General features: G+C 37.4%; 1 protein-coding gene across 1 annotated transcript; it reads left to right on the top strand.

The window, feature by feature from the left end:
* The first annotated feature begins 25 nt into the window (after positions 1 to 25).
* LOC135207775 (uncharacterized) lies at positions 26 to 3254 on the top strand. Its single transcript, XM_064239600.1, has 6 exons — positions 26 to 85; positions 631 to 658; positions 1181 to 1317; positions 1760 to 1892; positions 2213 to 2321; positions 2787 to 3254. The coding sequence occupies exons 1-6, from the start codon at positions 26 to 28 to the stop codon at positions 3001 to 3003; spliced, it is 684 nt and encodes a 227-aa protein (XP_064095670.1). The 3' UTR covers positions 3004 to 3254.
* Positions 3255 to 26158: the final 22904 nt, after the last annotated feature.

Here is a 26158-nt window from a genome sequence, read left to right as displayed (position 1 = left end):
ACACCGATTTTGTGTCTCCACAGACATGGGACAAAGCCGAATGCGGTACTACCTCCGTCAGTTGCTTCAGAGACGGGGAGAGGAAGTGCGTTGAAATCTCCGAGTACTGTAGCTCTGAATATCCCAGCTGTGAAAGCGAACTGGACCCGCGAGTTTGTTCGGTAAGAGATTTCGGTGTATTTGTTTAGTAACGGGTTTGTTGTTTCTCTCCTGGTCTGCATAATTTTGCCAGAGAACTTCCTTTGCTTCTTTTGAATGAGAGCCGTCTTCTTTGGAAGCTTGAATTTCAAGTCAGTGGCCTCTGTGGGTTTGTTCCTTATGAATACGGTTCAAGTTCTGAATAATAATAATAATAATAATAATAATAATAATAATAATAATAATAATAATGATATTATTCTGGATTTTTGTTCCTTCTTACGGTTTATGTGTAATATTGCGTGAGGATTTGTTTTTTTTATTATTCATGATTATTAGATTCTCAAGACTAAAAACAGAATTATGGAAGGTGAAGATGACGATGTCTGTTTCTAGAAGTATTAACAATATAAAAGTTTCTAGAAAATAACCTTTTGGTCAAGATTTTTTTCTTTAACCAATCATTAATCTTTATTTATTTGTTTATTGCAGATGATTGTGAGCAACTTCTCCTCACAAGGTAACTTTTTTCTAAGTATAAGTAAGAGGATCCAGTTTCAACGTAAACTAACTTTGATAAGTATGGCAAATAAGCAAGTTGCTTAACAGTCCCTTGTATATATAAATAAATATATATATATATATATATATATATATATATATATGTATATATATATATATTTATATATATATATATATATATATATTATATATCTATATATATATATATAGATATATATATATATATATATATATATATATATATATATATATATATATGTATATGTATATATATATATATATATATATATATATATATATATATATATATATGTATATATATATATATATATAGATATATATATATAGATGCATATTTTATATATATATATATAGATATAAATATATATCTATATATATATATATATATTATATAGATATATCTATATATAGATAAATATATAGATAATCTATATATATATATATATATATATATATATATATATATATATACATTCATTTGATTTCTTTCATTTCCCAGGCGCAAATGTCGAAAAGTCCAGGGAGCTGATAAGTAGATTTGGGTCTGTTCTTCATAAAACCATCCGTCACGAAAGCTGCCCTAAACTATATACCCTTGTTGGAGACCAGTGCCTCTCGGTTTTCTACGTCGGCAGTGTAAGTCTCTCTCACTCTCTCTCTCTCTCTCTCTCTCTCTCTCTCTCTCTCTCTCTCTCTCTCTCTCTTGCGCTATGTGTCTCTGTACAAACACACACACACGCAGTATATTCATATGGAAGACAGACTCTATATTTGTTTCGTTTTTAGCTTTTCTTAGACAATGATATATTTTCCGTCTATAATTTATCACACTTTTCGTAGCTACAGATCTGTTCTGTAGTGTCATGATTTAGTGCTAAAGTAAAGTAACTGACAGTAGAGTATCAGTGAAGAATCTATGTAACGCTTTTAAATTCCAAATCACCATTCCCGAGATTTTTCCTCAGATTCAGGTGGCCTCAATTATAGGCCTAGAAACTGTCACCTTCACTCTGTCCTTAGAGTGGCGTCTATTTGCTTTTCATGAAAAGTTCAAGATCCTTATTTGTTTCTTCTGCAGGTGAGCTGGGGCGAAGCTCGGGCTTTCTGTAACGTCCTAGGCGGCGATCTCTTGACGATCAAGAACATCACTCTCTTGACGATCAAGAACATCACTCATTTCGCAGACATCGTCGAACACCTGCAGAGACTTGGTGAGTTTCTGCGTCGAGTAACCTAACTATAGTTCTTCTTCTTCTTCTTCTTCTGATAATTTGTATGAGTGAATCTGGAAATGCATTCAAGAGAGGAATCTGCATTCATGCCATTACCCTAGAGATAGTTTCTGTAAATAGTGATTAGTTGGAGGGAAACTTGTATTTATTTCAAATTTCCATTTCATGCTGGTTCTATAGATACCTTAATAAAGGCCACTTTGACTAGCATCTTTGAAAATAATCTTTAAAGGTCTTAACAAAAGTCATGATCTGACTACAGCTTTCTTTGTAGATATAAAACACTTTTTTGTTTTCAGCGTTGCCATCTAGCTTCTGGATCGGGGGCTCAGTCCACAATGACACTGTAGAGAGGACATGGATAGATGGCTCCCCTATGGATATGGGATCTCCGTTCTGGGCTACAAGGTAAACGGACTGGAAAATCAAGGGTCTGTCATAGTGACGAATTTTTAAGGTTATGGAGACCTGTCTTACTCTGTATGCACTCGGTGATTTCCTTCTCTGCGCCAATACTCAAGAATTAGTGTATGGAAAGAGTACTTCTATTGGGTTAAGAGAAGGAAATATATCTTTAGTTCATTTTAATCCATTCTTGAATGGGCTCTTTCCAAGTAAGTTCAGTCTTGATGATAAAATATCTCCAAGCTATTGCAGTCCCAAGGGTATTTTTCTACCCATATTCAGGGTTCTGCTTCTTCTTGATACAGTAACAGTGTCAGCTCTGTGATGACTCCATGCACGAAGAGTTTATCGTGTTTCTTTCATTCTAGGTCGGATTTAGTCATGTCAGGTCTCTGTACAAGTGAAGTGTGAGTTGCATCATTCTTCTACAGAGGCAAAAACTCTCATTCACATAATTTCCGCACACAGGTACACCCCATTTTGCATCAAGAGGAATGGCACAACGGCCAAATCAGACGAAACCTGCTACCACTACTACCAGAGTCCTAAGGCGGTGCCCTCGGGCGAATGTGCCAGCATCTCCTTCCAACACTCCTACTACATCTCTGACGAAGACTGCCTGAGGAAGATGAGTCCTCTGTGCGTCTATCAGGGAACCGATTTCCCCAAAAGACCAGAGTATTAAGAGCGATTTCTTGAATCCTGTGAAGGCGTCCTAGGATCCTAAGGAAACGCTCTTGAATTTTAATTGCTAGTATAGACTCTAAAGACGTGTCTTTAGATCCTAGGGGCACGTCCTCGAATTCTACGACACAGAACAGTTTAGAATTCTCCTTCAAGGGCTTTTTTTATATTCTTTTGAAATGTATAGAATCGCCCTAAACTAGGATTAGATTTTGTATTGTAGATGCTTTGCTTCTCTCTCTCTCTCTCTCTCTCTCTTCTCTCTCCTCTCTCGCTCTGTTGGCAATATGGTGAGGATTCAAATATTAAAAGCTACTCATTGAACTCAATGCTTGTGTGTTAGTTTGAAATAAACTTTCGAAGAACTATAATTATTGATACACCTTTCTTATCGAAAATGTCTACTCATGAGGTAATGTTATCAATATTCCTCAGCATCAGACATAAGCTTTGATGTCCAGCCAAATAAAAGGTATTTTGATTTTATTAACCTTACCTAGAGTAACAAGAGGCAGTCATAAAAATCTTAATTTCTTTTGTTATTATTATTATTATTTCTATTATCCAGAATAAGCACAAATCTATTCGGAACGGGAATGTAAGATCATGATCTTGCAATGGAATCTAACATGAATGAGCAACAAGTAAAAAACAGAGAAAAGTAAATAAGAAATAAATCAAACAATAAATAAATAAATACTTGAGGATAAACAAATAAACATATCATCATATAAATAACATAAACAGTCATATAAATAAGTCAGGAAAACCAAAGCAGTGGTTACTGGCTTTTTTGCAAAGCGAGTAGCATGCACTACTTGTTGCTCATGGCCAACGCAAAGATAGCAAGAGCCTCCTGTTGAAACGGCACCTTTGGAAACATTTGAATCATAAATACCAAAGGAGAGGGAAGATGGAATGCATTAATACCCTGAGGCAATTCTCCGTGTATTCTAATCACATACTTCAGTTTTTGTCTATTTATTTATTAATTTGTTAATCAATTTTTCTTTCCTATTCACCGACCTCTTTTTTTCTAAATTTTTCTATTATCTTCTGTGACTCCTTTCAAATGGACACTATTCTTTGGAAGCTTGGATTTCAAGTCAGTGGACCTGTGGGATTGTTCTATATGAATAAGGGTTTATCTTCTGAATAATAATAAAAGTAGAGGAAAAGACCCTATATAGACTCCACTTTTCTAGCCCCGCCCCCCACCCACCCCCACCCCCCATGGGGGCGTGCTACCCCCTCCTCCCCCTCCTGATAAGCTCATGTATACGTACGTTACAGGCCTAAAAAAGCGGGGCAACCCCCAAAACCCCAAAAGGGGCGTGGCCACCCCGACCCCATGTAGGACTCCACTTGTCTGGGGGGCATGGAACAACCCTGACCCCATATAGACTCCACAAAAATTAAAATTGGGGGGCGTGGCCACCCCTGACCCCAAATTGACTCCATCTGTCTTACAAGCTCATGTACACTCGAAAAGAAAACTGAAGATATAGACTCCACAATTCTGGGGGCGGTTGGCCACCCCTGACCCCAAATTGACTCCATCTGTCTTACAAGCTCATGTACACTCGAAAAGAAAACTGAAGATACAGTTTTCATTAGCTTTTCACAGTTTATCGAATTTCCCATTTGTATTTACTGAAAAGACATAATATCGCTAATTCAATCTAGAATATAGGAAAATACACTGCAAATTATATCATATTTTTTAAAACTGCAAAACAAAATCGTTCAAATACTAAAACACGATATATGTCCGAAGTAAATTGGAATTTCTCAGATGGATTCGTTCATAGAGATTCTGGTAGATAGAATGTGAATTTCTGATTGTAGTACTATGTATCACGACGACAATATATACTCGTTTTCCCTTCATGAACGGGGATATTATTGTATCGTTGTAGTGGTGAATGCAATTATTTTTAGCTTCTACAAACTCATGTTTGTATTCCAAAGCGTTTAATGTTAGCTGACGTCAATGGCAGCCAATGTTGCTAAGGCTAAGGTAGGTTGAGCAAATCTAGTTGCATCCGCAAGAGCGTTTTCTATGATGTGGAGGAGCCCTAGAACTTCGAGCGGGAAAGCGCAAGTCACTGGATCGGTACTGTTTTACGAAAAAAAAAAAAAAAACGGATTTCACACTTTGATTACTTTGACGTTGACATGGATCGAATGCTAGTTGCTTGTTTACAAAGATACCGTCTTTAAACATAAATCTTTATCAAGGTTAAAGTAGCATGTCAGCTCAAAGATGTTCTGGCTATATCCTCCCATTACAAAGAATTCGTAGTAGCCTACAACTCTACACGACTGCATTTCTTTGCTGCGAGGTTGAAAGATCTCCCAACACATCAGCATTATTTGCACGCATAAAACTTTAATTGCCTGTGGCAATACATATTGGGTTATTTGTGGTAATAACTATTTTTACTTAACACAGCTTTTTTCGGGAATTATTTGTGGTGTGAAACCCTGATTTTCAAAGTACAGATTATTATCAAGAGAGACTCGAAAATGACCGCAGCCTGTTAAAGAAATTTTCCACTCTTTTTGTTTAAATCTTTGAATGTTATGGTCAACTGTCGAATGAAATCAAACATTAGGGTATGACTTTCTTAGTAATAATGGTTGACAAGAATATTAATTATGCCGTTCAAATTTTTATCTAGCAATAGTATGCAGCACGATCTTGGCAGTCATATCATCCCGTTTCCCAGTAGTTTTTGCACCGACTCACCGCTCCTCATTCTGTCTTTCCCCGTCACAAGTCCGTCACCAATACTATAATTTCTCTCTCTCTCCCTCTCCCTCCCTCTCTCTCTCTCTCTCTCTCTCTCTCTCCACTTCTAAAACATACTTTAAAATATATATTACTACTCAATCTACCCAAAAGAAAATAATAATGAAATTAAGTTAGTTATAAATAGGCCTAAGCTTTCACGTAAGCAGATTTTGTTTTCTCTCTCTCTCTCGGGTCTCGTCTCTCTCTCTCGCTCTCTCTCTCTCTCTCTCTCTCTCCTCTCTCTCTCTCTTTTAAAACGCATTTGGAAAAATATTATCTCTCAATCTTTCAAAGTAAATATAATGAATTAAGTATCTCTACAGATAGGCCTATGCTTGCTCTCTCTCTCTCTCTCTCTCTCTCTCTCTCTCACTCACTTTTAAAACACATTTGAAAAAATATTATCACTCAATCTTTCAAAGTAAATAAAATGAATTAAGTATCTCTATAGATAGGCCTTTGCTTGTGATCTCTCTCTCTCTCTCTCTCTCTCTCTCTCTCTCTCTCTCTCCTCTCTCTCTTCTTCTTCTTCTTCTTCTTCTTCTTCAAAGTTTTCTTCTTCTTCTTCATTTCAAGTTTTTCTCTCTCTCTCTCTCTCTCTTCTCTCGCTTCTCTCTCTCTCTCTCCACTTTTGAAACATTTGAAAAAATATTGTCACTTAATCTCTCAAAGTAAATATAATGAATTAAGTATCTCTATCGATAGGCGTATGCTTGCGCACTCTCTCTCTATCGTCATAATATTTCATTCTTTACTGTATTGTTCCTCACGATTTCCACAAGTACTGACCAAATTTTAAAACACTTTCTCTCATTGTTTAAGATCCGTCTTCAATTACGCATTAATGTTACGTCAGTTGAGTGTCAAACATTACTTATAAATAAGGTTTCACAGTAGGTTTTAAAGAAGGATGACCGATATTCTACCCTGAACTGACGTTACCAAACCAATATTAACGAACAATATAGAGCCTGTTTCTACATTTAAGTATAGATTATTAAAGGACCTCTAGAGAATCTTTACGGTGTAAAGTTAATGGAAATCTAGAAAGCAACAAACGCTATGATTTTGAAGCTCCGCCCCCTTTCTAGAGTTGCCAGGTGTGGCATTATTGAGCACTATATGTCCGAAGATTTTAAAAAACTGTATCTTAACATTCCTTGACGAGTGTACGTACACTCGGCAAGGAATGTTAAGATATAGTTTTTTTAAATCTTCGGACTATAGGTGTTCATAATGCCAACCTGGCCAACTCTAGAATGGGGCGGAGCTTCAAAATCATAGCGTAATGTTTGACACTCAACTGACGTAACATTAATGAGTAATTGAAGACGGATCTTAAACAATGAGAGAAAGTGTTTTAAAATTTGGTCAGTACTTGTGGAAATCGTGAGGAACAATACAGTAAAGAATGAAATATTATGACGATAGAGAGAGAGCGCGCAAGCATACGCCTATCGATAGAGATACTTAATTCATTATATTTACTTTGAGAGATTAAGTGACAATATCTTTTTCAAATGTTTCACAAGTGGGGAGAGAGAGAGAGAGAGAGAGAGAGAGAGAGAGAGAGAGAGAAACTTGGAAGAGAGAGAGAGAGAGAGAGAGAGAGAGAGAGAGAGAGAGAGATCAAGTATAGGCCTATCTATAGAGATACTTAAATTCAATTGTATATTTACTTTGAAAAGATTGGGTGATAATATTTTTCCAAATGCGTTTTAAAAGAAAGAGAGAGAGAGAGAGAGAGAGAGAGAGAGAGAGAGAGAGAGAGAGAGAAAACAAAATCTGCTTACGTGAAAGCTTAGGCCTATTATAACTACTTAATTTCATTATATTTTCTTTTGGGTAGATTGAGTGTAATATATATTTTTAAAGTATGTTAGAAGTGAGAATTATAGTATTGGTGACGGACTTGTGACGGAGAAAGACAGAATGAGGAGCTGGTTGAGTCGGTGCAACAAATACCTGGGGAAACGGGATGATATGACTGCCTAGATCGTGCTGCACAGTGCTAGATAAACTTTGAAGGATCATAATATTCTAGTCATTCTCTAAGAAATTCATACCCTAATCTTGATTTCATTCGACAGTTGCCATAACATTTAAATTATTTGTAAAAAGACGTGGAAAAATTTTATAAAACAGGCTACGGTCATTCTTGCTCTCTTGATATAATCTGTACTTTTGAAAATCGGGTTTCATCCACAAATAATTCCCGAAAAAAGCTGTGTTAAGTAAAAATAGTTATTACCACAAATAACCCAATATGTATTGCACAGGCAATTAAAGTTTTATATCGTGCAAATAATGCTGATGTGTTGGGAGATCTTTCAACCTCGCAGCAAAGAAATGCAGTCGTGTAGGGCTGAAGGCTACTACGAACTTCTTTGTAATGGGAGGATATAGCCAGAACATCTTTGAGCTGACATGCTACTTTAACCTTGATAAAGATTTTATGTATGAAAGACGGTATCTGTACACAGCAACTAGTCTTCGATCCATGTCAACGTCAAAGTATCAAAGTGTGAAATCCGTTACGTAAACCAGTATCCAGTGACTTGCGCTTTCCCGCGTCGAAGTTCTTGGGCTCCTCCACATCATAGAAAACGCTCTTGCGTATGCAACTAGATTTGCTCAACCTACCTTAGCCTTAGCAACATTGGCTGCCATTGACGTCAGCTAACATTAAACGCTTTGGAATACAAACATGAGTTTGTAGAAGCTAAAAATAATTGCATTCACCACTTACATATGATACATAATTCCCCGTTATGTACAGGAAAACGAGTATATATTGTCGTCGTGATACATAGTACTACAATCAGAAATTCACATTCTATCTACCAGATCTCTATGAACGAATCCATCTGAGAAATTCCAATTACTTCGGACATATATCGTGTTTTTAAGTATCTGAACGGTTTTGTTTTGCAGTTTTAACAAATATGATATAATTTGCAGTGTATTTTCATATTCTAGATTAAATTTAGCGATATTATGTCTTTTCAGTAAAAACAAATGGGAAATTCGATGAACGAAAGCTAATGAAAACTGTATCTTCAGTTTTCTTTTCGAGTGTACATGAGGTCGAAAAGGGGGTTGGGGCCGTGGCCACCTGTAACTCTACGGGAATAAAACCAACATTTCAACCCGCCACCACCGACCCCAAATTGACTCCACTTTTCTACCCCTGTGACGTCTTGTAACTCTCCGGGAATAAAACCATCCTTTCAACCCCCGACCGCAAATTGACTCCACCTTTCCTAACCCCTCTGTGACGTCACGTCCTCCCGGGAATAAACCAACATTTCAACCCCCCACCCCAAATTGACTCCACTTTTCTACCCCTGTGACGTCACGTAACTCTCTGGGAATAAAACCATCCTTTCAACCCCCGACCCCAAATTGACTCCACCTTTCCTACCCCCTGTGACGTCACGTAACTCTACGGGAATAAAACCATCCTTTCAACCCCCCACCCCAAATTGACTCTACTTTTCTACCCCCGTGACGTCACGTAACTCTACGGGAATGATTTTTTGCGACTCATGTCCCCTTTAATTGTTTTCAACGTAACTGGGACGTTTACCTCATCCTCCTCCTATAAAATCTCTAAATTTATATATGCACATCGCAAATATAAGTCGCCTCTCTCTCTCTCTCTCTCCCCCTCCCTCCTCCCTCCCCTCTCTCCCTCTCCCTCTCTCTCAGCCGTTACATTTTGTTTTATTTATATATATATATATATATATATATATATATAATATATATATATATATATATATCAAGCTGCTCAGATATTCAGAGTATCATGATAAAAGGATATTTGGCGACTAACTTCATCCTCATGTGATACATATATTTATCAATTTGATATCTCCCCAATAAGCAACAGGGTCAATGTTATCTGATGATGAATCACGCACACACACACACACAAAGAAACGAGACCTTATTGCCATATCTGCCAAGCTGACTTTACCCCCATGTGAAATTTTATTTATCATAGAATTTGAGTCATAATCTCCATGGCGAATACGAGAACAAAGGTACACATTTCAATTTTGTTTATTTATTATACCGAGTTTGAAAGAGGTTGAAAAATCTAATTACAGACAGAATTTTTATTTTACATTTGTAACCGATGCTAAATACAGGGGAATGAATTAATATTCCATACAAATACATACATTAGAAAAAAAACTGTACAAACATGAACGAGATAATATACGCATTCGCTTTTTCAAAAACAATACTTCAACGAAACATACGGCTACTATATATTTTCTAACCTGTTCCTTCACATCACAGCCCTAGTATATACCACAAACATCTTCTCCAGCACTTTCCCAACCGTGTATCAAAGAAGACGTTTCTCTAACATCTAACTCAAATCTTTAAATTTAGCTAACAAGTTTTTTCATATATAAATCTTCCACACACCTTTCTTCCAACAGGGATGAATTCTTTTTCTTTATAGCCACGCAACATATTTTACCAATTTTGCTCATTTCATCGCTGAGGACAAGTTCCCGAAAACTAACTTGCACGAGGAGGTTGATGAAGCCATGGCGAGAGTTCATGACTTGATGTGACAATCCTTCAAGAGATAATGAGCTATGAAAGCCCTGCAACCCGAGATCTATCTATCACAATTACTGATTACAAACCAGTTGTGACGAAGCATCAAGTCTTAATCATTTCCCTCACGCCAAAAGGTCATCCACATATGACTCATTTATCCAAAATCAGTATCACGTGACTAAACAGCTCCGGTATCATTGTTCCTAAAATGTTAAGCCACCCACACCCCACCCCTCCCCCTCCCCCCTCCTCCCCCTCCCCCTCCCCCTCCTCCTCCTTCCTCCTCCTCCCTCCTCCTCCCTTTTTCCCCATATTTCGCCACATTTCAATTTGTTTTTTAATGGCTATATTCCTTAACATCCAATCTTTAACCCCCGCCATTTCAATGAAGCAGCGATAATTCGAAATATTATCAACGTGGGTTTTTTTATTCCCTTGAAATTCTCGAGTTATATCTAAAATATTATAACCTGCGAGCGGATGAGTTAAATCTCCTTCATTCCATTCAAGCGTGTTAGAATCTTGTAAGTGCTTAACAAAAGCCGTAACGTATGACTTTTGAGGTTCTTTAAAAAATATTGGAATAATACCTGTTAAATCGGGATTGCTCTTTTTGCGATTCATGTCCCCTTTAATTGTTTTCAACATAATCGGGGCATTTACCATCTCCCTTCCAGTCACTGCACCTACACTTTCTATAGGAGGAGGAGGAGGAGGAGGTTCCGTGAGCGATATAGCCGGCATAAGTGGTTTTTGGATATTAAGGGAGACGTGTCCGCTACTACAAGCAGCTGCCGTATCCAACTTGCCAGTACCCTCCAGGTTATTAGTATCACCATCATTAACCTCTCGTAGGTAATGGCAGGGATAACGTAAAACTCCTTCATTTTCAATTAAAACGACTCCCTACCAAACTCGCAGCAATAGGCAATAACACCGATAGAATAGTTCCCCCTTTACGACTTTTCAGTATATTTTTCTTCTTAGATATGGACATTGTTTTCAAGGACACAAGATGAATTTCTCGTCTACAATTTCTTAAGTGTTTAATAAACTTCTTATCTTGAGTTGGATTACCACAAAGAAAATTTCTAAAAATTTCCGAGAGAGTAGACACCAAACCACCGTTTAAGATGGGAATAGCTTTACTTCTTTTCTGCACTGGGTGATTTCAAACCAGAGATGAATAAAATAAAGTTTTATTTTTACGTATTGAAAGGTTGCTGTACCCGGTTCCTATCCGTAACAATTTGAGATTCATCAACCCAGGAATTGAATTGACTTGGATAATCTTTCCAATGAACGTAATATTGAGTTTTATTATCTTTCCTCCTCCTTCCCAGAATAGTGATATCATACGTTTCTGGTAGATTTGTGCGAATTAATTCTTCACGATAAAATATGCCCTTTATTTCTTCACCCGCTAAATCTTCCAAGAAGTATACGACCGGATTTTGCGTTGTATCAACTTTTCGGATTTTAAAAATTTCCAGAGTATTTTGAATTGTATATCCCCTCCTAAAAATTGCGTTGCGACGCTCATCGGCAATACGTACAACGTCTCCAACATTCAAGAGCGAAATGGCGGGAGGATTAACGAGAACAGCCTTTTTATACATACTCGAGAATTGACGTTCAATGTCATCTCTAGCCGTTAATGCGTGAACCTCTTGCGGGGTGAGACACAAATTTCTATGGGGGGTATGATTATAACTCTGAACAATGTCGCGCAAGACGTTAATGTATTTTAAGGTATTCTTATGTGTGAGATATCTATATATCCGACCCTTAATAGTCCTTATGACTCTTTCAGCTATAGAGGATTTGATTTCTCTCGAATAAATGCTATATGATTGTATATTTTTACTATCTAGATATTCTCTGACGTGTTTGTTATAATATTCCCTACCCTCATCACTATTCAAACGTGAAATTCCCGAAAATTCGGTAGATTCGATAACCTTCTTCAAAGCGCGACGCATAGTAACACCATCCTTCTTTTTCAAGGGAACAATTTGTAGATATCTGGAAAACAAGCGTCAATAAAGACTAGCAAATATTTAAAACCCATTATTATAACCGAGCTAACATTTTGGACATATCAGCTAAATCGGTGCTCGCTATTACTCGCGGTTTGGGTGACATGATTTTTCTTCTTGGGAATTTTTTTTGAGTGACTTTATGCAGTGTGTAAGACTTTTGCCCACGTAAGAATTCTTTAACATTTTCACACGTAATTTGGCTATTCAGATTTTTCGCTACTCTGCAATAAAGAGTCCACCCACCCGCTTGAAAACTACCCACACACCCTATGCATCTCCGTACAAAATTTTTAGCAGTTTTATCCATTCTTTATCCATATTGGTAAGCTATTTGATATTCCGTTTCACCCAGAATATTAGTTCGGAGCTGTAACAGTTCAGGTGTTGACGGAGTGAAGTCTACTAACAAATAACCGTAGCGGTTACGTAATAGGGCCTTTTTATATATGTCCGAAAAGGCTGAAGCTTTTTTGACGGCTGAATAACTGCCGACCTAAAAGTTTCAATTTGACTAAAATCACGATTTTTCTTTTTTATTAGAATATAATGTGAGCAATTCAAGCTTATACTTCTACACTAAACTTGCCCGAATGAAACATATTCTGCGTTATGAATATAACTGAAATAGATGAATGACGTCCTGCTGTGAAGGCGTTAGTGACAAATTTATTATCACTAGCCTCGAGGAAGCAATCATCGAGTATGAATAATAGACCTTTATTAACCTCTGTCTCCCCCTTTTCAGCGTAATCAAAGGGATTTAAAATTTCTTTGGATACTTTAAATTTGGGACCTATTGAGGGATGCGTTTCGAGGGGGTGTTCAGATACCCGCAATATAAAATGTATTGGAAATGCGTTTCATAGAGTTCAATGATTTTTTGACATAGGATGGACTTGCCACTGTTACCCCTCTCTTAAGCCGGAGCCCTAAAAATCAAAACGTCTCCCGTATGCCGGGCCTGGTTTGGAGTGAGCGCGGAAGTGGAAAAAATAATTTTTTCAAAAAATTACAGCGCGCGTACTTTTGAAGATTAAGAGTTCATTTTTGGCTCCTTTTTTTGTCATTGCCTGAAGTTTAGAATGCAACCATCAGAAATGAAAAATAATATCATTATCATATGTAAATAATGCGATATATGGTAGCGAAAAAAAAAAAAATTCATACATAATTGTATTCAAATCACGCTGTGCAGAAAACGGTCAAAGCTAACAGTTACTTTTTTTTGCGTTGTATTGTACAACTAAATTGCAATCATTTTGATATATAATACATTGTAAAACAATAAAAGTAACACCGGAAAAATATTATCACAAAATGATGTACGAATTCGTAACGCGCGGACGCAAAAAAATATTTTTTTCAAAAATTCACCGTAATTCTAAATAATGTTCTAGAGACTTCCAATTTGTTTCAAAATTAAGACAAATGATTGAATATTACGATACTGTAAGAGTTTTAGATTAGAATTGCAGATTTCGACCATTTCGGCGGACGAGTTAAATTTGACCGAATGTCGAAATTTTAATATATATATTTTTTCATATGCACATATTCGAAGATGGAAAAAGCTACAACCTTCAATTATTTTTTATTGTATTCTTCATGAATTTGCGCACATTTTGATATATGAAACTCTATAAAAAGGCTAATATGAAAAGGGAGCAAATATTAGGATAATGCCATGTACGTATTTCGGAGACTTGCGGCCGCGAATCGGCGCGCGGAGTGAAAGGTAAATATATTTTTTCAAAAATTCACCATAAATCACAATATTGTTTTAGAGACTTCAAATTTGTTTCAAAATGAAGAAACATGACGGAATATTACTAGGCCGTAAGAGTTTAGCTTACAATTGCGTTTTTCAACTATTTCGGTAGAGTCAAATTTGACCGAACGTGGTTTTTTTTCTATTTATCGTGATTTATATGCAAATATTTCGAAAAAAGAGAAAAGCTACAACCTTCAATCATTTTTAGTTGTATTCTACATGAAATTGCGCACATTTTCATATATAAAACTTTATGAAACAGCTAATTTTAAATGGTGCAAACATTTCGACAATCGCACAAAAAAATTCTGATTTTTTCGGAAGAGTTACCGCGCGAACGTAATTTTTTTTTTTTTTCATAAATTCACCATAAATCAAAATATTGTGCTAGAGACTTCCAAGTCGTTGCAAAATGAAGGTAAATGATTGAATATTACTAGAATATAAGAGTTTTAGCTTACAATTGCGTTTTTTCGACCATTTCGGTAGAGTCAAAAGCTGACCGAAAGTTGAAATTTTTGCACTTAACGTTATTTATATGGAAATATTTCAAAACTGATAAAAGCTACAACCATGGGTTGTCTTTTGTTGTATTGTGCATGAAATTGCGCACATTTCCATATATAAAACTTTATGTAACGGCAAATTTAAAAGGGTGCAAACATTAGGACAATCGCACGAAAAATTTATCGGAAGAGTTATCGCACGAACGTAAGGAAAGGTTTTTTCATAAATTCACCATAAATCGAAATATTGTGCTAGAGACGTCCAATTTGTTGCAAAATTTAGGCAAATGATTGAATATTACTATAATATAAGAATTTTAGCTTACAATTGCGTTTCTCGACCATTTCTGTAGAGTCAAAGTTTGACCAAAGGTTGAAATTTTTGCACTTATCGTTATTTATATGAAAATATTTCAAAATTGATGAAAGCTACAATCATGAGTATTTTTTAGTTGTATTGTGCAGAAATTGCGCACATTTTCATATATAATACTTCATGTAAAGGATAATTTAAAATGGTGCAATAATTATGTCAAAGTGACGAAATAATTTCCGAGATGTGTCACTGATACTTTTTAGTGCGATAAGAAAGAAATTCGCGCTTGCGCGCCTGCGTAGCGATTGTAAACAAAAACAACGCCTTGATCCGTGAACTCCAGCATCCCCCAAGGCGCGTGATACAAAAGTTTTCGGCTGGTAGGCCTATAAGTATTTTTCCGCGAATTTTTAAAAAAACTTTTTTGAGCCGACGTATGATACGTCCAATCGGCATACGGGAGACATTTTGACTCGAACGTTTTAAATACGTCCAATCGGCGTAAGAGGGTTACTAAACCCTACGATGATAATACGAGCGGATTAGCGAACGGGTCTAACAACTGCCCAGGAAGGGACCTGTCACAGCCATGATGTTAGAGCGTTAAAACTATAATTGTGTACTTTACGCGCTCCCTTTTATATACAAGCCTTAATAATAATTAGGGTGAATGGAAGTTGACGGCAATAATATTTTGTTTAATTTTCATAATGAAATACATACAGGTTTTCCTCAACAATATAAAATAGAACGTACAGTAAAAATGCAAACTATAATAAAAAAATACAATATAATAAATTCAAAAATATAAAAACTAAACTGTGTATATGATTATACAATAAAAAATAACATTATTTATACAATAAATAATATATTAAAATATATGAATATAGGATAAAATATATAGTAAAATATACAAACTATGACACCCGGTCAAGGTGTGATACACCCCGGTTTAACTGGAGGAGAGGGTGAAACCATTTCCCGTCGAGGAGAAGTCAAAGACGTCGAAGAGAGAGAGGAACTAACATTGTATATTTTACTATTCTCTCTTCGACGTTTTGAACATCCTTTCATCCGTGGGAAATGACGTGATGGATGTAGGGTCGGAGGAATAGGAGTAGGAATTCTCGAGGTGCTAGGAGCGGGAATATTTAAAATTGGAGAGATTGCCGCTACTACCAGCGCCACCACTACCCTCTCTAGCTCCTCCTCCTCCTCCCCCTCCCCCTCCTCCGCTATACCCTCCTCCACCCCAATATCTGGATGTCCATATGCCAACGATTTATAAGGTGTCACATAATATCTCTTGTCCTCTAAAGGACAGAGAGATACCTTTCGCTGGCTCGTATGACACATCCTGCCTCCTACTCTTTGCAAATTGTGCACACGAGTATAAGTAATCTCATTCTTTTCGATTACAGTTCGATACTGGTCATGTGGAATGGTCTTTTGCCGGCACCTTTGTACACCTTTCAAGGTGTTACTACGACTAGTTTCCGTCAGATACGAATAAACTTTAGGTTTAACGCCGATAAATTCCCTCATGAGTTCAGCCCCCGTTTCAACCTTCACTAACCCGAGTTCCCCCTTACGTGACTCATCATACAATTCGTGAGTTTTGGGGAAATTACTCAAATCCATGCAGGGTTTGAGCACACCCTTCAGTTCCCGATTGAGGTTATCAGTCACCAGGGAAAAGATCAAGCTGTCAGTGTCGGTATAAAGGAGCTGAACTCGGTGTCCATACTGCTTTCGAAGAACGTCATAATAGAACCAATACATCATGTCCTTCGCCATGTCTAGTATACTGAAACCGATATAAATCGGGGATTCAGCCATAACAGACTCTTTGCAATGGTTTACAATGTACCTGTCGTTACCCAGTTTTTCCAAAGACTTGTACGTGTGTTTGGACACATTCCTGAGGAGAGAGGCTTTACCGGTGGTGATGAGAGTTCGGGTAGAATAATTCAATGAATTTTTAATAGTGACACCGAAAAGACCATTCATTATGATTTTGATGGTGTTCCTCTTGTCCGAATCGGTCTCTTTAGCACGCCTTTCGGCATTCTCCAGAATATATTCCCTCAAATAAAAATCCTATTTGAATTTGTACACTTTCCTTATTACACCAACTTCGAGACCGAGCCTTATCAATGTTTGTAATAAGGGAAGACAGATCAAGTGATTACGCATGGGTAAATGCGTACCTGTCAACTTAACATTTTTCTTGGGTAGCTTCACCTTGAACTTATTCATTAGGATTTTACTATAGGGCGATAGATCCTGGTGAGTCACATTCATGTGATGAATGGCGAGAGGGAGATCATCCGTCTGTAGAGCAACATCCCGTCTAACTGGTTTGGTATCAAGCAGTATGAAATAACCGTATTCACCCTGTGAATCAATGGCGGTAATATTGCTAGCGACAACATTTTCTAATTCGACAGGGGAAAGTTCAGTTATTTCATCCAAGGGCATTTTGTATTTACTCATAACTGTGGGATACAAACTGGTAAAATCAACGTATAATATATACGATTGAGGATCACCCACCCTAAAGCTGGGATTTAACTCTGGATTATTAGCTACGCATTGCCTTCGAACTAGACTACAAAAACCGCCGCGGATGTTTTTACAAATTAATTGATAGAGTTCACCATTCGAAATGAGGGGGAGACGAATTTTAGAGGAATATAGGAAAGCATCGAGTGAGAGAGAGGTAGAAGTCAGGTAACGGGCGGGGTCTAGTCTGAATTACGCCATGGCAGCCTTCCTCCAAGCTAAATAAACGTCGGCTAATAATCCCACATCCATTAACAAATAAAAAATGGTGTAATCTAGAAGATTGGTGCAATTAGCGACGTTCCAAACCTTGACCACGTGTGCATAGCCCCCGCTGGAAAGGGTTTCTCCGTAAGTTACGAATCGAAACACTCTCGAGAAGGGATGCCAGGCTTTCACAGGATATTGAAACCCATCACATAATCATAAGGGTAGTACTGTTTACCCGTAACCCAAAACTAAATCGAGACAATCCCGAGAATACTGGGTTAACAACTAACATGCGATTTCGAGGGAACCTTTCTGTTTGATATGACTCGAGGCAAAACTAGAAAGGGTCCCTCTAATCACGTTGTTGCTATCCACGAATCTCAGATTGCCCGATCTGGCCAGAGTAAAATTTACTACCCTCGCGTTTCAGAATTTCAAAATCATGCTGAGCCCCGCCTCTTTCAAGACCAGGGCGATGTCATATGACAAATTGTGTACGAACACTGTTAAAGTTGGCTCCTTAAATTGCATAGTCAAATTACACTGTTGACACAGTGCACACACAAAGTTGTCCCGTGCCACAAAATGAGCGTGATGTCGCATTTTCGTGACTCCAGCCTTGAATTCGACGTTACATCCTTCGCAATGAGTGCTCGCTTCAAACTTATGGGTGGATTCAGGAGTCATATGTAAAGGATACGCACGCATTCGTTCACACAATAACGCCCAGTCCCAGTTCATGTTCTGCAAACAATCATCAACGCATTTCTCTCCGTGACTTAGACTATGGGTACAATATTCCCCCGTTCTACCGTCAACGATCACGTAGCAGTAAGCGAAAGCTTTCTGCCGAGATACTATTCTCGGATCCTCTTCCCCGGTCTTCAGTTGAATATTATACGCCTCAAAATCCAGGAAAGCCATGTGCGAGATTGGCAGCAGAGCTTTAACTTTAGTAACTGTTTAAATTGGCGGGTTCTGGGTATCGACAGTGGTTTGAGCAGTACAGGCCTGAGTGTGTGCCTCGCGGATGGTGGTACTATTAAACAAAGTCAACAATTGTAACACATACACCAGCGTGCTCAATCCCCCGCCCCTGCTTGAATCCGTGTCGGAACTTCTTCACGAATGCCAAACATATCCTTAATCAACGCGACGTGTTCGTCAGTGATTAATAACAACGTGACCAAATGAGGCTTTGGGGGTTACCACCTTTCCTTCCCAGTGTACCGTCCAATGTTTTTTCCACTGTTTCCCCATGACTAATTCACATAATTTATACAGATATATGTTGAGGTTATTCCCCTTTTCTAATGTTTTGAAAGAGTCATGGGTCAACGGCATATCTGGCGAGTGTTTGATTTTAAATTGTCCCCTCCTCATCCTCCTCATTAAGACACGAGGGAGGTTGTTAATACTTGTGGGAGGGTTATCCCGGAGTACAACGTACGCTTCTAATGCTGTAACGACACAGTTGTACCCGGACTGAATATTGATAACCTGATCACTACCGCGGACGCCTTGGGATACACCTTGAAGTTATTAATATTCACTAACTCATGCCGCGTGATATGAAGTTCAACCCTATCCAGCGAGGTCATACACCAACCCGAACCCTCAGTACGGTTGAGTATCTCTTCCAAGTTATTAGCTATAAACTCAATAGCCTCCTCCAGGGAGTCATAGATCGAGTCAATCGTAGTGAGGGTGGGTGGAGTACATACATAAAAAGCTCTTTTTTCATTCATGTCACCTAGCATCCTCACGCTGGTGATAATAACACACAAGTAGAGCATAGCCGAGTGAATACCTCTTTCAAGGAAGTTACTGTGCACATCTTCGCGTAATCGGGCTATGCTACTACTTAACTTCATTGGCACGTCAATGTGTGACCCTACTGCAGCCGCATAATGAATGGTACTCACTACCTTAGTACCCTCTGTTCTTTCCCTCGTGAGTGAAGATCCCCTTCTGGTTCCTACACCTCCACCAACGCGCGGTGCTTCATTATTATTATTACTCCCCATCAAATCTTCATCTAATGTGAAGTCTTCAGCGAAGGGATCTGTAAAGATCATGTTAAATAAGCACCGGAATGAACGTGTATAATAATAATAATAATAATAATAATAATAATAACTCAAAAACCACAATGATGATAATAATAATAATAATAATAATAATAATAATAATAATAATAATAATAATAATAATAATAATAATAATAATAATAATATATTTACCTGGATCGGAGGGTGGTGAGGATGATTCATCATGGCAGTTAGAGGCTTGGACATTTTCTTTAATGACGTGACAATCTGTGTGATAACAAATTCATGAATATGGTGTGACATAACATGAACGTGGAGGTTTTTATGTACATATATTATAAACCCGATGCCCATTGTTAGTCATACAGTCTACATTCAACATGTGTAGCGATCACATCATATACGTGAATAGCAATGCATGTATAGGTACATTTCCAGAAAATCGGGAGTGTAAATTTACCAATAGGTTAGCCGTCCCTATATCATTACCGAAAGGAGTGGATTATGAAGTGGGGCTAGTGGGAGTCATTCTCCCGAAATATATTACGCTATTAAACCAGGAGACGCTGATTTTACTATTCAATTTAACGCGATCTATAACGAGTCAGATGGGAAACGCGTTTATACGTATATTTATAAGTCTATTTCGGGTTTGTTGGGTGGTGATATGAATGTCATGACTAGAGCGTTTAATACGGAAATTATTGAACAATTATCTGAATTTTACGGAGAACATATTCGCGGAGCTATCCGCAGGGAGGTTTATTCTCATGAATGATGACACGAAGAGAATGAGCATTCCACATATCGATGCAGGAGCAGCCAAAGTTGATATGATTGATTCAATTACGATTAAACTCAGTGCTAAAGCAGCTAATATGTTTGGAAAAAGTCAGGTATTTAATATACAGTTCGGGTGCGTTGAGACCTCATCACGGTAGAAATATATTCCATCAAGGCATTGAATACGTTTACCTGTATTCGGGTATCGTTCAACCTACCATCTTGGGTGATAAAATGGTTAATCTCTTAGACTCCTTCACGTTAGGATGTGCATGTGGTAAAGGTCCGCATAATGGCCATTTATGAATACCTTTAAATACTATTGACGTATTGGATTACATTACTATCGATGTCTCGGATCAGAAACGGTGAAGAATAATGTTAACTGGGAAAAGGGGTTCTATCATGCATATAAGACCTAGATAAAACGCTATCGAACTTTTCTTATAAATACCATACGTGACATATACCCGTCGTAGTATTTAACCGACATGGCTGGTGAACACACCATATATTTGAGCAGTCTTGGTTGTTTAGACACGTATACCAAAAATACACCTTCGAAATTTGCCAATAGATTAACTACACCTATATTATTACCTAATGGGGTTGAATATGAAGTAGGTTTAGCTTCGATCATGTTCCCGGGGAGTTATTACGCTATATTATCCAAAGATGATTTATTCACTCTCGAATTTATTACAGAGCGTCATAAACGTGATAGGCATACATATTTGTATAGACCGAGAATAGCAATGTTAGTGGGGGATATGAAGAGACTCGTGAGAGCTCTTAATAAGGACGTGTATGATTATTTGAAAGTTTATTACTGTGATAATTTCATAAATTATTTTAATAGTAACGGTATATTTCATTGGGATGAAGATTTAAGGGAAATTACTATACCACGTATCAAGAGAGAGAAATTGAGAACTGGGGACGTTAAAAGTATATACGTCAAATTTAGCGGAAAAGCCGCGAAATTATTAGGTTTTCATATTGATACCGGTTATGAAATATATGGCGGGCGTGAACTGAATGAACACGTTTCCCTTGATTCTCTACCTGATAATTGTGGGGTAGATTATATATATGTGTATACGGATATAGTTCAACCGACGATTTTTGGCGGGAGACTAGTAAATATATTGGACTGTTTTACTTTAGCAAGTGGTAGAGGAAAAGGAATACATAATACAGTCTACAAATTGTTGAACACGAACATCTTGGATCAGATTTCTATTCTTATCACGGATCAAAATGGACACCTTTTACATTTCACTAAAGACTCGAGTGTTACTTGCCTGCTCCGTATAAAACCTAGAGGAAAATTAGATGAATAGGTGCATATATAATTCGATGTTCACCCTTGGCCTTCCTTATTCGTGATCGTAACACCCTCAAGTCAACTAGAACTTGTGAATCAAGCTCCCCTTAAATTGTTTGGGAATAGTATAAACAGTAAAATGAGAGTGTTATTCGCGCCTCCTTCAGAGGCGGAATTTAAAAAATATTTTTATCAAACCATTTATTAAGGAGAGGGGCGGGGTTTGAGGATATTTCTGTTTTCTATCCCGGCCGCAGGAAAGGAAGTGGTCTTTTTTCGACCATAAGTGGTATTGCACGTAAAGTGCTTCCTTTTCTATTTAATGCCGCGAAACCTTCAGTTAATGAATTCGGCAGATCTGTGTTATCTGATATGGTAAAACAGCGGTCTTACCTTTAAAAGAATCCATAAACGAAATGGTATAAGGGCCCTCAAAACTACTGGATAACGAATTTTAAGCGGTACTGGAAGGAGAAGGAGAACGAGACGGAAGAAAACAGTGAAACGATTAGTTAGACGGTCGAGTGTGGGAGGAAAGAAAAAACGGAGGAAGAGGAAGGGCACACGAGTTAAATCTAGGAGTAAATATAATAAGGACGTGTACGATCTTTTGTAACTCATTCATCAATTGACATTCGGCGGGTACGCACTCGTTCTACCCTTCATCTAAAATTATATAAACACAAAATATGGCTAGCGTAGTTCCTAACATACCCGGAACTGGTAATCAAGTTCCTGTTTCATCGTATATTGCGGGTATATCAGAATTGTTCCCGAATGTTAATAGATGGAGAATTATTGAAACTTCAATTAATTCAAAGGAAAGACTGGATTTTACACCTTGTAATATTTCCATAAATCAAGTTCTATCTGATAAATATATAGAATTTCGCGTTAATGGGGTGGCAGGTTCTTTCTTAGATTTGTCAAGTATAGCTTTAGAATTATATATCACAATAGATAGGGACAACGCGCAATTAGCGGATGAGTCCGCGATGTCTGCTCGTTAATGGTATTAGTAATACATTATTTAAATCTGCTTCCGTTTTCTTAAATGAAAAGTTGGTGGAATCCCGTCCGGTATTTAACTATCAATCATATATCAAAAATGTTGAAAATGATAAAAACCCTGGCATTACCTACCACCGGCCGGGCGGGATTTTATACGATGACTATCATGTAACACACGGGGTAACTCAGCAATTTACTGCCAATACCTTCGGTCAAACCGGCAGGTGGAAGACGAAAGTTATGGGTGACATTAAAACGAGGGGCGTGCATACATATTTCAACTTCTTTTGGATATAAGCGACTTATTAGGACCATGTATTACTGGGACTTCGGTTGATTTGAGACTTAGACTCGAATTAGCGAAAATAATAACCTGGGTTATGGGCGCCCACACCAGACAGAACATTTAAATGTGTTGAATGTAGAAAAGGCTAAATTATGGATCGATAGAGTTACCCCACATTATAAACGCAAATGTCGGCTTTAAATGAGGCGATAGCAGTTAATCCTATACAATATATATTTGATAAGACTTTATCATGACATACTTTATTGGGCAAAATGAAAATTCGATTTTAATTGATCAGCCTTTTAACAGTTTGTATACCTGAAAAAATCACATTGGCCATGATTGATATGGAAACATTTTCAGGTGATTACGCGACCAATAGTCTATATTTTCAATCTTTCGATTTAAATAATATACATATTACCGTTAATGGGAATACTGTATATAATATTCAATGTAGTTTCCCTAATACCATCATGCAATTATATCACGAGACGCAGAAAAGTATAGGGGGTGGCGGTGATAATCTGATCACTTATGATAGTTTTAAAAATGGTAGAGCTATTTACTGCTTTAATTTTGTGGTGGAAGATGTTGAAGATTCCATGCCAGTGGAAATTTCGGCAAACCTGCGAATATCGATCAGGCTAGGTACGGTTTCGCTTAACCCTTGCATTATTTTACTTTTCGGGGATACCAAGGGTATTTTAACGGTGGATGCGTATAGGGTTATTCAGTGTGATGTTAGGGGTTAAATGGAATGGATACAAAAGAAATTGAAATAAGTTTAAAAGGATCACTCGGTGTCCGTGTTAAATATTCAGTGTGTGTTTCGCTTCGGATGAGTAGATTACTGACATTGCCAGAAAAATAGATTTAAACCTTTAGTTTTTATATCTAATACATTATCTTCGTCTACTGATATTAATATTGTTGGTCATTGGGTATGTTTTTACGTGGAAAAATCACCTAGAAATATAATCTTCTTTTTTGATAGTTACGGTATAAATCCAAAAGTTTATTCGAATGACTTCTCTAAATTTATATGTGCGCATCCCGAATATAACCTCTATCGACTAATAAAACAAATACAACCTGATAAATCGTACAAGTGCGGTCTTTCCGTTAGTTTTTTTGTTCATTGCGTGAGTCACCGAGGTGTGAAAACGGTATTATCCTTAATACAAAATGTATTCTCATTCACTCGCTTGGGAGGTAATGATAAATGGATAACGGGATATTATTTTAAATATTTGAAAAAGTTTAAATGTTCACATTGAAAGTCGGGGGTCAAACGTGCTATTACGTACAAGGAATGTCTCCGCATCTTAAACAACTAAGGTAAATGCATATTTTTCTTTAATTTTTATATTACTCCATCTACATTCTATTAAGGATATATTCTATATATGTATCATACACCTTCAATCACATAACTTTTTTTACTTATTTCAGGATGAGCTGTGAGAATCATTCACCCATGAACGTCGGTGATAAACTGCTAAGACGTCTTAGTCGTTTCCTCTTAAACGCTTTTCGGAATATTCAGGTTAAAATAAGGATACACGTGGACGTTATATTGGGATGCGTGCTGAGACGGTCTGACAGCGATTAGTGTATTGAATTTGTAAACTGTCTTTATGTGGTCAATAAATCCTTATGAATAATTATATAGGTGTTTTTTACTATGCCCACAATACATTTGAAAGGAAAAACAGGGAAAAGGAGAAAAAGAGTGCGTGTTTCTATGGAATCAGGAACTATTATTTAAATAAATGATAACACATCGGTTTTTTTTACATACCTTCACCGGTTGCTCGTTTCCTTCAGTAGTGGGTGGTGGCAAAGTTGGTCGGGGGTTGCACTGTTGTGGGCTGTTGTTGCATCTCCTGCTTCTTCTTCTTCTTCTCCTGCTTCATGGTCATGACCCGTTTTCACCTTCCTAATAAATGAGTTTGGGGCTCCAACACCATAATAGTAATGGTGTCTGACTTGAGTGGCTACTTCGTCGGCTGACAGTTCACTACTAGAGTTATTTCCCATATCTGAAAGGGAGGAATAATGACTGTTTTATATATTCCGCTTCTTTCAACGGGTACATTATTTTATAAGAATATTATTCCATATACAGATGAATCTTATTGCTGTTTTTAATATTTACTATACTATATGTTCAAGTAAATGGAAAGTGTTTTATATGCTACTTACTGAATAGTGACGAAGGGAAATGATGTTCTGGTCAAGAGAAATACTTGTAGGGACGGAGGGTCGGTGTGTTGCACTTACTCTGATACACTTTGGGTAGGGAATAACATAAATTTTCCCTTGTCGGTTGTATTTATGGTGTTCAGTTGGGAAGTAATAATCAGGTGTGACATATGGTGTTTCGATGAAGTATTCTAAAGATGAAGTTCGCGCCTTGTGGGATTTTCGTAGCGATAGAATTTATCCCCATTGGAAGAAAGATGTGTGGAGGATTTATATATGAATCATATGTGTGTGTGAGTGTGTGTGTGTGTGGATGACCTTTGTCGTGAGGAAATGATAAGGCTTGTTTATTCGTGTCTGCGTGAATCATGGCTGGAGTGATACTGATTTTGATAAAATGAGTCATGTGTGGATGACCTTTGACGTGAGGGAATGATGAGGCTTGTTTATTCATGTTAGTCTGAATCATTGCTGGGAGAGACTTGATGCTTCGTCACAACTGGTTTGTAATCAGTGATTGTGATAAAGGGATCTCGGGTTGCGGGGCTTTCGTAGCTCATTATCTCTTGAAGGATTGACACATCAAGATGTGAACTCTCGCCATGGTTTCATCAACCTCCTCGTGCAAGTTAGTTTTCGGGAACTTGTCCGAAAATAAGTTTTGGAAGAGAAATACGTGTTTAGTAGTGGCCA

The sequence above is a fragment of the Macrobrachium nipponense genome, chromosome 34 (assembly GCF_015104395.2).
Source record: "Macrobrachium nipponense isolate FS-2020 chromosome 34, ASM1510439v2, whole genome shotgun sequence".
NCBI classification, from domain to species: Eukaryota; Metazoa; Arthropoda; class Malacostraca; order Decapoda; family Palaemonidae; genus Macrobrachium; species Macrobrachium nipponense.
Note: the sequence above shows the minus strand (reverse complement) of the source record. Positions and strands in the feature narration are given on the sequence as shown.